The 14,650-nt window shown below is 37.2% G+C and overlaps 1 protein-coding gene across 2 annotated transcripts in view; it reads left to right on the forward strand.

The window, feature by feature from the left end:
• Nucleotides 1-14,650, forward strand: part of LOC136343730 (zwei Ig domain protein zig-8-like) — a 78,006-nt gene that overhangs the window by 44,504 nt on the left and 18,852 nt on the right. For both annotated transcript variants that reach the window (XM_066290645.1, XM_066290646.1), the window contains exon 3: nucleotides 524-690. In XM_066290645.1, the coding sequence (XP_066146742.1) occupies nucleotides 524-690 (167 nt within the window). The remainder of the gene's footprint in view (nucleotides 1-523; nucleotides 691-14,650) is intronic.

Consider the following 14,650-nt stretch of genomic DNA (forward strand, 5'->3'; position numbering starts at 1 on the left):
ACAATTTCCTGCAAATATAGCGTACCTCTACGCCTCTAAGCCAGTATCTTAGCTTATCTGTAAAGAGAACGGATCCCCATTGGTTCTTAATTCATTATGGTTAGTTTACTTTCACTTGATGATACTCATTTGAGAGAATCAAATTATTTTCTGATAATTCAATCAGTTTTGCAAAAAAGTTCTATTTATTGTGCAAATAAGGATAGAACTCATTGGGGCCACTGGAAAGATTTAAAATATAATAATCCCAGTTGAAATTTCATTTCCGGAGGATATAAGAAGCAGAGAAGAATGCATTGCATTTCCTTGAGCAGTTCCGGGGCAAACAAGCAAATATTTTTCGGAAAATTGCTCCTTTTGACGTAAGGAGTGGCTGTACTTTCCACTTCTTTTCTAGACATAGCTTATGAATCCACCAGGATTGCAATTTCATGAACGAATTGTATGTAAGTGGTAACATAATATTGGTTGAAGGGGAAGAATTCGAGTTTTACATTTAACGTAATTTCTCTTTCTTTTTCAGATGCTGAAGAGAGTGTTAGTGCAAAAAAATTCCGAGATTTCCTCCTCGAATTTCCCACCCCGGGAACAGGCCCGTACTTCGATACTTCCGTAGATTCCAATATAACCGGTTTAGTTGGCAAGCCAGTCCTGCTGCACTGTCGAGTCAAAAATTTAGGAAATCGAACGGTAAGTGTTCGGGAACGACTAATACCTAATTCGAAAAGTGATATTTAAGAGCAATTGCCGATAGAGTGTCAGTGGATTTCACGCCCCCCTGGTTGGGTTTTCGCTCAATTAGCACCTGAGGTTTTAATTTTCGAATCACCAAATCAGGCGATTGGCGGGAATCAGAGCACGACCGTGCCAGGGTCGGCTTTTCACCCCAAAATATGAGGAGTTAAATAAACTTTTTTACGACCGACAAACTAATAAATCCGAGGTTAAAAACTAAGTAACCAGGAAAAAGTTACCTGGGCACTAAAATTTACATTTATATGAAGCCCTCGATTCTAGTTCGTTGTTTTAATACCACGAGGAAAATCCAGAATTTTATCGCGGATTTGGAGAACACCAACCCTTTGTTTTTACAGCTTCCTCTCTACATGAGAGAATTTCGAGTATGAAATGCTCGTTTTTGATCAGTTTTTATTACTGTCGCTCTTTTTTCACCAAATCGATAGTTTGGATTTGGGGTAAAATACTGCTCGGAGGGTTGCTCACCCCCGCGAGAGTTTAATCAACAGATTCAAAGGACACGACGAAGCAATAAAATTGCAGACAAAACTCGTCACAATTGCGCAACAGCTTTTCCCAATGACGAAAGATGTCCTTATTAGAAAATCCATGCTGGCTTATCGGCCATTCTGAGCACCGGGAAAATATGGCACTAGACGAGGCGCAAAATTAATATAATAAATTTAAACTACGACGTTGCATTAACGTTATTTTAGAGTAAATGATTTTGCATCAAGACGGGCTTTTAGCAGAATACCTTAAGAAGTAAATAAATTGTTTCCATTATTATACCTGTGGGATTTTTGAGGTCCACAGCACCAGAAGAGAATTAAATAATGAAATTTCGAAGGTAGAATTATGTCACGCGAGGTGTACAAAACTTTCACACAGGCATAAAGCGGTTCAATTGCGATAAATTGCTTCTAGGAAGGGCTAATTTCGGTCAATGTAAGGGGTCGACTAGCCGAACCCACAGTGTGAATCATTAAAGTCGATAGTTTAGGGCACGAAAGTGTTAGAGTGGATGGACATTATGTAATAGGAAATACAGATCAATTTAGCGTCAAAACCGGTAGTCTGCCCCCCGCAAAGGGGGAGGCTGACGCCGTTATCATGATTAGAGAAGTTGGTCATCGGGGTCGGCTAACGTGGAACCATCAAATCTCTAGCGCTCTCGTCTAGGCGAACAACTTTAGGAGACGAGCGTTGCGGCAAGCGGCCAGCGCAGAAGGAGAACGTTGATACGTAGGTAGTTGGCTCCGCAGGATACTCCATAATAACGAACTGATTGTAATGAGCGATATTAAAGTGCTTGTAACGGTGCAACTTTATAAGTAGTCTTTCTTGAAGCTAAGTGAAAACCTTCAAACTTAAATACCTAATTCCACCATCTCTGCTTGAAACTGCACGAATTTTTTGCCTTATTTCATACCTTTCAGGAACGAGCAGGAGGATTAAAATGTTCAACTTAAATTATTCAGGAAAGTTGGCGGTGGATATAAACTTCTTGCCGCCCTATTTCATGATAAAATGCAAATGTTAATACGTTTATTGCCACCATCTCGAGCAAGAAATGCACTTACAGCTGGATTGTGTGTGCCACTTTCGGTCGCAAATGTGCCAGATAAGGTGTTATTTAGTCTTGATGGATATGGCGTAAATTTCGAATTATGTAGACTTTTATTGCGCACGAAACAACACTCTTGAACACGGGGGGAATCTCGGTTTATTAATTAGTACGTACAATCAAAAGCATTTGTCGAATGGTTCAGTTCGCCACAACTCCATATTGCTAATGCGGAATGAGAATTGGCAAGTTTTAATGTCGCTCAAAGTTAGTTCAGGACGTACATAAACAGACGCCAAATCGATGCTCTAATTATGTTTGCACAAGGGAATCCGTTGTTTGAAACTGTAAAGTGGGATCTGTCTCTGAAAGAGCCCTTATTAGCGAACCATAAACTACGAACTGGGTCGGATCTATTGCGGCAAATATGGCTTAAAATGCCCTGTATTAGATTGCACGCAATCAGCTAAAATATCCCAAAGAAGAGCCACTGTGCCGTTTTCACCATTCTCGAGAGGAAATTGATTAGAGCTGTGAAGAGTTGCTTTATCGGGCACGGATTAAGAGCCAGTTTATCAATTCGCGGATAAGTGCTAACTTCGGAAGCCACAAACGCGAATAAAGTCAAAGACGTATGGGGTGCCATATTTCCAGGGGTGCACCAAAGCTTGGCATATTTCCAAAAGGGAGCTCGTAATTCGAAGGATTAGTCGCAACTTAATGCTCTTTTGGGAGACGCATTACTTGCCGGATTTAGACCCTAGTGAGTTTCAGTTTTTACCTGTTGCCGCCGTGGATTTATAGCCTTTCGAGTAATTCCTCCATCACTCACAAAAATAAAGTTACTTCGATGATGATCTACAAGCTAATTCATTATCGACGAAAGATAATCAAAACTTTCGCAGGACTTATTCTCATCCGAACTTGGCACCATTTTGGGGCTTTAGAACAGCTGCGATTTATCTCTGTCTGGTTGCATAATGCGGCATTGTTTCTTTGTCGAAAATCATTTATACTAAATGCACAATGAAATGTGATTTTCATTAAGAGGCACATTTAAGCGGAAAACCTGCTAGGCGTGTGATTATGCCGAGTTCACTAAAGAGAAGCGTAGTGTTTAGTGGGGTGTACAGGAACAGCTCCGCCAAATTCGCTTATGCTCGGATGGATACGGTTTATGTTTAAAATATTCACCTTTGAGTGTACGTGTTTATGTTTGTTACCTGCATGACGTTTTCGGAATTGCCCGTGAGGTTTCAAATCCATGGATGTGAACGTGAGGTGTGGGAAAATTTACCACACTGGACAGAATTTTTTATTTTTTTTATTTTTTTTATTTTTTTCGACCGAGGGACAGCACAACAAACGTGCTTTTTCCGCGACGACAAATCAGGGCGGATGTGGGTTTTTTGAAAATTTAAAGAACAGGAAACTCCTGATGAAACGGGGTTGACTCCATTGAGAAAAGCATGAAATTTACTATGAAACGGGACCGCACTGAGGGAGGATCGTGGGGCGCCAAGCCGCGAGCACCGTTCAAATGAAAGGAAAAAAATAGAGGATGTCCTTCTATGGATCCGACTTCGCAGGAAAACAACGAGTTCGTACTAAAAACGTCTTCCTCGTATATCAATCTATGTAACTTCCACCTAATCCCCCTAATCCTGTAAAGAATTTCAATCTCAACACGGCTTATCCTTGGTAGTTGTTTGCAACTATCCCCATTAGCCAGATGCAAATTCCGCCTAAATATAATGCCTCTTTAGATTTACTCCAACAACTGCTGTTGCTCATTACTTAACGAGTTGTTTAAGTTAGTGGGTCACCGGAGAGGATAGTTTAAGGTTGACCTAAACTAACGTAAAATGAAAATCAATTAGGACCCTCGAGGAAATATAATTTCCCGGAGTGGAAATTTAAAATAGCGCCTCAAGATTGCCTTTCATGAAACTGAGGAGACCTCTTAAGAGCCCGTGGGTCTATTCAATAGAATCTCAAGGGAAAGCTGTTTACAAGATATCCTGTTATAGTCCATTGTCGCCGCGGTAGTTCTAAACAACCTTCGCCCTCATAATGGAACTTGTGCATTAAAAACGTAAGTGTTTAGTGTATTAAGTGGTGTAGAATTACTAATTGAGGCCGGTATTGGATTCGAATTATCCGCTCGCTTATTAGTTAATTTTGAGAGATTGTTTAAGAGTTTTGTTTTCGGGGAAACTTATCAGTTAGAAGCGATAAACGTTAACATGATATGATTATAGATAGATACTGACTGGGCTGCTGCTGGTAAATGCAATTATGAAAGCACTAGAAATCGAATTATCCAGTTTTGCCGATGAAGAAAGTTGTTGCAGTTCAGAAGAGGAACGTTCAAAGGAAAAGGATTTGGAGTTTATTACTCGATCTAGCTTCATTCACAAATCCCTCGATACCATGTGTGTATTAATGCGGATTGATTTAGTGATACTTCCCCCTAGCAGACCTCCTGCAGGGCGATTCAGTGAGAATGGGACATGGCAAAGTCCGAGATGGGGGGCACCGGAATGTGACGGTTGGGCCCAACATGCCTTATACCAATTTTGCCTGTTTCAAAATTCCAGGGTGTTGTACGTTCAAATTTTATTTTAAAATTCCTAAATAATTTTTTTGCTCCGTAACATCAACACTAAAATTGGTCTATTTAGGTTGTGAACGATGCGAAGTGAGAATTTTGATATAACTTTTACGTTGCTCCCAGAGGGCGCTATTTACGACCCACCGTTACGGTATAGTTGGTCATATTTTCTTATGAACGTAGCTAAAGTCAAATTCCATTCAATACAGTGAAAAAGTGTGTATTTTTATTCAAAAAAAAGATTCTCGTTTAATCCCCATGTTCTTCTTCGTTTACGACGTTTTTACCCATAATCCAATTCGTGTAGTATAATTTCAAATGAGTAGTTAATTTTAAAATGTAATTAAAGAAAAAATTTTATATTTCAATTATTAAAAAAAATGAAAGCCATTAACAAATGAAAAATAAGTCTTATAATAAAATCCATTTGAGCAAAAACACAAAATATAGCGCGCATCTCGCTAAAGGATAAGTCATTATGCCTTGGCATTGTTACTTTTAAATTGCAATTTTTTACTTAAAAAGAGCAACTGACACGAAAATAGTCTAATTACTTTGATAAGCTAAAGTAACAATAGCTAAGTAATGTGTTGCTATGCCAGTGAACCATAGCCACCACCGTTCTTGAGGATTTGAAATTGTACGACCTGCATTAGCTTATAGATGAAAATGTTGCAAACGCAAGGAGATCTACGAATTAACCGAGAATACCTTTTTCGACTGCACAATATGTGCTCTTTCGTTATATTCAATAAAACTTCACCTCAGTTGTACTCATAAAGAAATATGATCAAATATACCGAAGGGGTGGATGGTAACTAGCGCCCTCTAAGAGCAACGTAAAAAATTCGTACTTGGCATCCTACAAAATCGAAGCAGACCAAATTTGGTGTCGATGCTACGAAAACACAAAAAGTTATTCAGGAATTTTAAATTAAAATTTCAACCTTAACACCCTGTAATTCTGACACACGCATCACTGGTACAAGGCATGTGGGGTCCAATCGTCATATATCGTTGACCGCTATCTCGAATTTCGCTAAGTCCCGTTCCCAGTGAATCACCCTGTATAATCGCAATAAAATCCCCTTTATTAGCTTCCCGCTCCCCAAGAATCAAATTTCACGAGAATAATATTTACTTCTGCAGTCATGGGATATGAAAGACTCAAAACCGTGTAATCATTTGTTGTTCTAACATCCAGTAACGAGTTCCCATTTCCTTAAGAGCAGTAATAACAATGCGAGCATTTTCTTTGCGTTGATTGAGCCATTTTTTCCCTTGAGGAAGCCCATACGTCTTGTATTTTTATTTCATGGTATACCCACGCTTCGATATCGCTTCCTTGTGTTCGCACGTCTTTAGAAGTATCATTTAGAGAAAATAATGGATGGGGGGTTCTGGTTTTATCAGCTGGAAACAGGCCAATATGCAAACCGAGATGAAAACATCTCCTACAGCGGTAAAGGATCGAGTGAATGAAGTATAAACATTCTGCTGCAAGCTGCCATTGTACGCTCCGGCTTCTACGCTATTCCAGAAATGGAAATTCTGGAAATGCACGTATATGACCTGTTTTTTACTTCGAATCCAGGGCATCAGATATTGTTTCCATTGAAGTGCGAGATAGTGTTTTCATTACAGAGTTCCTTGGCATTATGACAGCACGCCACTCCTTGTTAAACTGATTTATGTCTCAGCTTTTATGTTCAGATTTAAGATTATTCCATCGGGTAAAGTTGAGCCGTGTACGGGGTGTTGGATCCTGGAGTTCGACCACGAGAGTTGCGGCAAAATTGCGTAAAGTGCAGTTCAAGATCATGCCCTTTCCAAACTGGTCGAGGCAATTCGAAACGATTGAAACTTCATCATTGCAACTTCTCCTCTTCTGTAATGCGGCGACGTCATAACTGGGTTGCGACCTATCGACTTTTGGCAAACTTCCTCGGGTTTGTTTCTCATGTGAATGCCATTTTGAAGTTTCAATTTTCTTGAGTTCGGCTTTCATTCTTATTCCTTCACAGCAATTCAGCCGACTTGACACTGTTTGACTTCTCAATCGTTAGAGGGTATGTTCTCTATCTACTATCTCTATTGGAAATGTCAGTTTTTCTCGAAATTCTCCGAAAGTTATTGGTGTTTTTTCAATTGTTGAAACGGCACATTCTGGAATTCCAAATGGCGAAACGTTTCGCCAATGTAACTTACTTCTTAGATTTCACGGTTGCCGAGAGCCCCATGGTGGAGTTCCAGAAACGCATACCCTGCACATAGACAAGTGTTATTGTTAGAGCTTCTGCTTAATGTTGCGGAATAACAAAGTTTCTACTGCGGAAATAGACATATTAATTCCGATTTCTCTCAGAACATTTATTCCCCCTTTAACTTCCACTATGAAATGGCTGGAGTTTCTTAATCTTCGATTATCTATTTCGCATGAAGCAAACCACCTACACAAGACGTTTTAGGCTAAGTTGTGAGCTGAGAAGGATCATTATTCCACAATAAACACACAACAATTTCCTTTCGTAAATATTAGCTCATCTGAGAGTATACAAATGCTGTTTTCCTACGTGAAGAGATACATTTCGAGACGCATTTTTCGTATGATTAATCTTCAGTAGAATAAATTTAGATAATAATTTTGGAAGCTGGAAAAATTATTTTGTATAAACTCGGTGTCGATGGAGTGAACTCCCTTTTTGTTGTTTGAATATTAATGATCCCCTCAATAGCTCATGCTCGCTTACCTTCTCCTCCTCAAAAGTAATTTATCAAAAGCGCAAATCAATACTATAAGGGCCTCTCAAAAGAAATATAATACACGTAATAAAGGGCTAAACAAAGTGTAAAATTCCCCTTTGTTTGGCTCTTCGCGTAAATTAGATTACCTGGCGGATGCCTTTTATTTTTTTATCTTTATATCCTCGGAAGAATAAGAAATGGAAGTTTAAGAATTCTTTTTTCTGAATTATTTAATCAGTTTTGGCCTCGAGGGCGGGTAAAAGTTGTTCCTGCTAAATTGGGCACAATCATAATTCCTGCGGTTGAGATGAATAAGAAAAGCGTCCACGGAAATTGTTTGTTTATTACGTTACTGTGCTTTCGTACGAAAAAGGCAGCTTAAAATCACGCATTAACGAATAAATAAATGTGCACCATACCATCATGGGTTGTGCGCCTGTCTCTTTTGTAGTATTGATGTAGCTTTGCATAATGCAATTATTTCCTAAATAACGAACACAAAGCAAATAAATGGCTATTCCGTTGGTTTGGAGACCTTGTATTAACCTATAAATAAGCAGCATAATAAATCCAATTAATAACCTCCCAAACAGAGGAATCTGAACACAGCACAAATAAAATCGGTCTGGCGACACCAACATTTGCGGCGCATATTAAATAAATCGAAACACAGATGGGATTCGGGTAGTTCCATGATAAAATATGATATGCATACGTTTCCCAAATTTGTCACATGTACACACATCCCTTTCACGCAAATACGATCAGGGAGAAGAAATTTTTTGCGTTAATATAATAATTACTTTAGTAGCGTTCCATAAATTAAATACAGAACGTGTCTTTATTACACCAAGCTCAGAATCGGGATTTTGCAAGGGCTTACCTGGGAAATTTATAACAACATTAAATCTGCATCTATACCTGGATGCCTCCTAGATAGAATCCCGTAAATCAAAGCATTATGAGGCTAATGCTGTTGTACCTTCGACCCCATTTGTCTAGTTTCAACGCTTGAACGAACACATTTTCACTCAATATACCGGATTTAGTGTGTGATTTCTTACTTAGTTTCGCAAAGTCACATTTTTTCTTGTAGATTTCGCGGTTCACCGCGAACAGTGGCGGAGCCACTAAAGCCGGGTGGTTCGGTACTGCGAATTTGCTTTACCCTCAAACTCGATTTCCCAGCGAAATGGCCATAACTTCTGAAGACGTCCGATTAGGTTTACGGGCTTAGATATCCCCAATAATCTGTCCAGTTAGTTGAAGTTAATTCAAGTTAGCCACTGCGTTTAATATCACCGGGAAACAGCCAACAATTCTTGATGCACTTCCTCAGAAACCTCTGAATAATTTGATTAAACCATTAGCAGCGAGCGACTTACGCTGCGTGACACAGAGAAGAGAACATCCCGTAAAAATGGTTTTATTTAAATAATTTTTTAAACAAATACTTCATTAAAAAATTGGACAAATTTAATTGTCGAAAAACCAAAAAAAAATTAGAATTTTTCGGTCCCCCGCGGTGTTTTATACATTCCGGTACACGTCTAGGTATGGATCTAATGAGGTGATTGATGTCCTCTTGGGAGATCTCATTTCAGGCCAACTCGACAGCGTGACATGCCGCCGCTAGGGTTTGTGGGGGATGGGGTAAATTATGCAACTTTCTACCTGCAATATTCCATACATGTTCAATCGGTGAGAGATCTGGAGCGCGAGGTGGCCAAAGCAGCAAATCGATTGCATTTTGCTGAAAGAAATCCATAATTATTTTAGGCACATGTGCTCGTGCATTGTCTTGGACAACTGGATCAATTATTACTGGATTTCTAGACGAGGCACGGGATGAAGTTTCAGGACTTTTTAGATGTATTGTTGGATTGTCATACCACCTTAATGAAAAGTAAAAGTGGCCTGCTACCATAAGCAATAGCGCCCCAAACCATTACCCCAACAGTCTGATGGACACGTGTGTATTGGAAACGGAGAATCCCGTCTTTTACCCCGTCATCTACTTACTCTTGTCCGAGCTTCATGCATACCCCCAAAAAATATGGATTCGTCACTAAATACGATATTATCCCATTCCAAATTTCAATGTGTCCGCTCTGTGTGCTACCGCAGTCGATTTTGACGATGATTTAAGATGGAGGTAACATAAGATGGGGACGATAGCAAATCAGTAGAAAACTTCTTATGCCCCCGGCAATAAATGGTTACAATGGGCCTTCTATACTCAGCAAACCACTGATCTGCCAGTGTCTTCAACGAGATGAATCTATCTCTTGGGGCCATAATTCGAAGGTGGCGATCCGACCTCCTGTAGTTCTTTGCCATCGTCCAGCACCTCTTCTTCTGCTCGTTTGCTCTTCTTGGAACCGTGCCTAACAACATCTCTCTATTGTGTTTACATTACGGTTCAATCTAGTTGCGATTTCTCTACATGACCAACCAACCTCTCGTAGATCCACAATTCAACCTTTTTCAATCACGCTCAATTGATGAAAATTTCGCTGCATTCTTCGTTCAGGAATATTTAATTAATCTAAAATCACTAATCTAAACACACTACACACCAACAAATACTATTCTCCAGTCATATTGTTGATATTTTATGGCATTTTTTATAGTTAAAAAAACAACTGAAATTTGTAATAACTCGCAAATACATCGATAAATATGGCTGAAAATTTAATCGTTATTTGTGTTTCCATATCCAAATATGCATATAAAAAATTATTTAAATAAAACAATATTTCCGGGTGTTCTCATTTCTATGTCAGGCAGTATATTTATAGATCAAAACATATCTCAAGTGTTTTTGCCCTCTTTCGACCCTCTGACTTGATTTTTTACCAAAAATGTTAGATAGCTTCATACGTACTGAATATTTTTCGATATTACCAATTTAGAAACGTGTTAAGTTAGATTCTTTCGCGGCCAAACATTTATAATGTTTTTTGAGTGTATCTTAGTTCTCTTTCAGTGAGAAAAATTCAAATTAGTTAAGTCGATTTTAATTATAAAATTGATTGATAACTAAAGCACGTTAAATCTTAACATTTTGATTTATCGAAGTTATTAATTACTGGCTGCTGACATAACTTTGAAAACGGCGATCTATGTATAGATCGCTAGACGTTTTCGATATATTATCTCGAAATTTTTGTTATTTTTACAATTGCAAAACGGGCAAGAATAACGTGTTCGAATCATTAGAAGAAGCAATTTAGTGTCTGTACTCTGAGGACACTGATGCGAATCCAATAGCATTGCATCTAGACTAGATGAACTGATCGACGAGGAAGTTCTTAACCACGAAGATATAGGGGTGCCAACTGTGCCAGATGTTGCTGGATTCGCTGAAATTCAATTACAGAAAGAAAGTGACGGAAGAGATGATAGCGCACCATCAGCACGTCTTGTATATACAGAAAATAACTAAAAAAAGTTCCTAAAGAGACTATTGTAAATTGGAGTAAAACAGTCCCTATACAGGATGTTTCCTAAGTACGGTACATAACTTCGGAAGCGCATTCTACAGCTAAAATAAAGGTAATTTTGTTATATAAACTATATCCCAAAAATGCTTCGTTGCGAAAATACAGGGTGTGAAAATTTCTTTAAAAAATTACAATTTTTTTAAATTTCCGAAACTACTTGAGACATTTTAATGAAATTTTGCAGGGTTTGAGAGTTAGCAACGGTGCGTATTTTACGCTAAAAACAGTGGCTGTTGTGTAACCAGTGGCATGCGGACAGGATAATTACTGGATATTTTAAACGAAAAATGTGGTACGCCACTGTTCTTTTCCAATATTTTGTTCCTTTTTTAATTACGTGTTCGATTTGTAAGAAAAAAGGTGTCTTGATTTTTTTTCGCAGGACGCACCATTTTCGAGTAAATAAATAAAAACACATTGTAACTAAATTTTTTCATTCTTTTTTTTATTCTTAAGAGAAGAGATACTTGCATGAAAATATGAATTTTTTTGTTTTTTACTTACCTGCTTGGTAGCGAAATTGTCGACATTTTACTACTTACCAGTCACCAACACCGTTTACTTATCTGTGCGTGAGACATTAAATTTCAGACAATAAAATTTTCGCACCCTGTATTTCCGCAACGAAGCATTTTTGGGATATAGTTTATATAACAAAATTATCTTTATTTTAGCTCTAGAATACGCTCCCGAAGTTAGGGTACCGTACTTAGGAAATATCCTGTATATAAGTAATTTTTATCCAATAGTAACTACAGAGTAAGAGCAACTAATTTGAAAACTTTGAATTCTGCAATTGCAGTTGATTGATTTGAAAAATTTTTGACGATGAATTGTTCCAATTAATTGTACGGGAAATTATGAGATATTCCGTTATCCAAAAACAATACAAACATGGTTACACAATAAAAGAGGACGATATTAAATTTTTTATTGGATTTTTAGTTTTCCACGGCTATCATACATTACCATCTGAACGAGATTATTGACCTGACGATGACCACTTGGGACAAGCTATCGTTAAAAATGCTATGACCAGGAATTCGTATCGACAACTGAATTCTCTTATTTGCTTTCAAGACAATAACAAAGCTCAAGAAAATAAGAAAAATAAAAATGATAAATGTTTTAAAGTCGGTGGCTTCTTAGACTTAATAAATAAAAATTTTCAAAAATTTTGGATATTTCAACAAAATCTCTCAATAGATGAAATGATCTTTGAGCGTTACGACCATCACACCTTGAAGCAGTTTCTAAGAGCTAAGCCAATTCCACTTGATTATAAACTATGGACAATATATGAAGAACACGCATATTGCTTTAACTTTTCACTCTACAGGGTGTTTCATAAACAAACCGACAAACTCTCAGGGGATGTAGAGCTTATAAAAACAAGTATTTAGAACAAATAATGTTAAGTCTGAAATCGCTTCTTTTCCACGATACAGGGTGTTTCATTTTTTATTTTTTGTTTCTTATATTTTATGAACGGTTTAGGATAAGGGCATAAAATTCGGGACATGCTATGTCGGGATAAATTTGCACATTCCTGAGTAGGCAGAATATTTCCATTTACACCAGTGGAGCCTGTGCGGCCATTTGATGAGATTTTTTATGGAAAACATGGTACGCCACTGAATTCCTTTAAATTACATTTTCAATATTATTTTACTAATTCTTAATAAAAAAATACCTCTTAGTGTTTTATTGCTCAAGTAGCCGTTTTCAAGATAAAAACACAATCTCTTATTCATGTGGGTACTAAAAATCCCCTATAATAGGTTTCGACGTGCAATATTTTAGAGTTATCCAGAAGAAATTAATTTTACTTTATTTTATTAGAGGTGAAAGCCATGAAAATAAATATTTTTCGTTTAATAAATTGTCCGTGAATTAACGATTTTGATTAGAAGAAATAAAATACTCATATGATAACCAAATATTCTATAATTTAATGTTTTATGTAAATGCACATAAATTTATACAAAATGGATAGAAAATAAATGATACATATTTTATAACAAATTTTCAAAATTTCGACCATTTTCCTTGATACAAACACTGCACCGTCGATTCATGAATTCACGAACCCTACAGAAGATTCCAGGAATAGTTTCTATGTGTGTAAATGTTGACGTTACTCTTGTAAGGAATTCTTATTAATCACTAATTGGTCTGTTATAAACTAACGATTTGAAATATCCCCATAAAAAAAATCAAGTGGATTGAGGTCTGGAGAACGAGGAGGCCAGGAAACCGGACCTCCACTCTAACTCATTAGATGAGAAATCTGGCAGGAACAGAATTCTCGTGCAGTGTTTTCGAAAAAGTCCCAGAAATAATTTTCTATAAATGCGTGGGCTAGCATAATTGCTGAGCACATATTAATTTATATACTTCCCGTTCTTTTAAACGGCGCCAATTATCTTACGTTTCTGGATGAAACCCTTCCTGAATTATTAGAAGATATTCCCTTAAATATTAGAAGAAACATATGGTTTCAACACGATGGAGCCCCTCCCCATTTTGGTTTAAATATAAGTCGGTATTGACGTCAGAGATTTCCCAACCAATGGACTGGAAGAGGAGGTCCGGTTTCCTGGCCTCCTCGTTCTTCAGAACTCAATCCACTTTATTCTTTTATGAGGATGTATTAAATTGTTAGTTCATAACAGACCAATTCGTGATCCAGAAGAACTTCTTACAAGGGTAATGTCAGCATTTAAATATATAGAAACAATTCCTGGAATATCCCATAGGGTTCGTAAATCCACGAAACGATGCTGCAATGCTTATATCGAGGAAAATGGCTGAAATTTTGAAAATTTATTATAAAATATTTATTATTTGTTTTCTGTCTATTTTATATTTATTTATGTGTATTTGTATAAAATATTGGATTATAGAACAGTTTGTTATCATACGAGTCTTTTATTTCTTCTATGAAAAATCATTAATTTGCGGACAATTTATTAGACAAAAAATGTTTGTTTTCATGTCCTCTACTTTTACTAAAATAAAATTAAATTAATTTCTTCCAAATAATTCTAAAAAATCGCACTTCGGAATCTCTACCACTTTTTTGGTAGGCACATGACTGAGAAATAGTTTCTTTCATCTCGAAAACGGCTAGTTAAGTAACAAAACACTAAGAGGCCTTTTTTATTAATAATTAATGGGTTATTATGAAAAAATATTCGTATTAAAAATTCAGTGGCGTACCATTTTTTTCATCAAAAACATCCCATCAAATGGCCGCACAGACGCCACTGGTGTAAATGACAATATTCTGCTTACTCAGAAACATGCACATTTATCCCGACATGACGTGTCCCGAATTTTATGTCCGCGTCACAAACCGTTTTTAAAATACTAAAAAACATATTTTAATTAAAAATTAAACTTGTATCTAGGAGGCAAAGTAATTTCGGACCTTACTTCATTCGTTCTAAATACTTGTTTTTACAAGTTCTACATCCC

The sequence above is a fragment of the Euwallacea fornicatus genome, chromosome 15 (genome assembly GCF_040115645.1).
Source record: "Euwallacea fornicatus isolate EFF26 chromosome 15, ASM4011564v1, whole genome shotgun sequence".
Taxonomy (NCBI): Eukaryota; Metazoa; Arthropoda; class Insecta; order Coleoptera; family Curculionidae; genus Euwallacea; species Euwallacea fornicatus.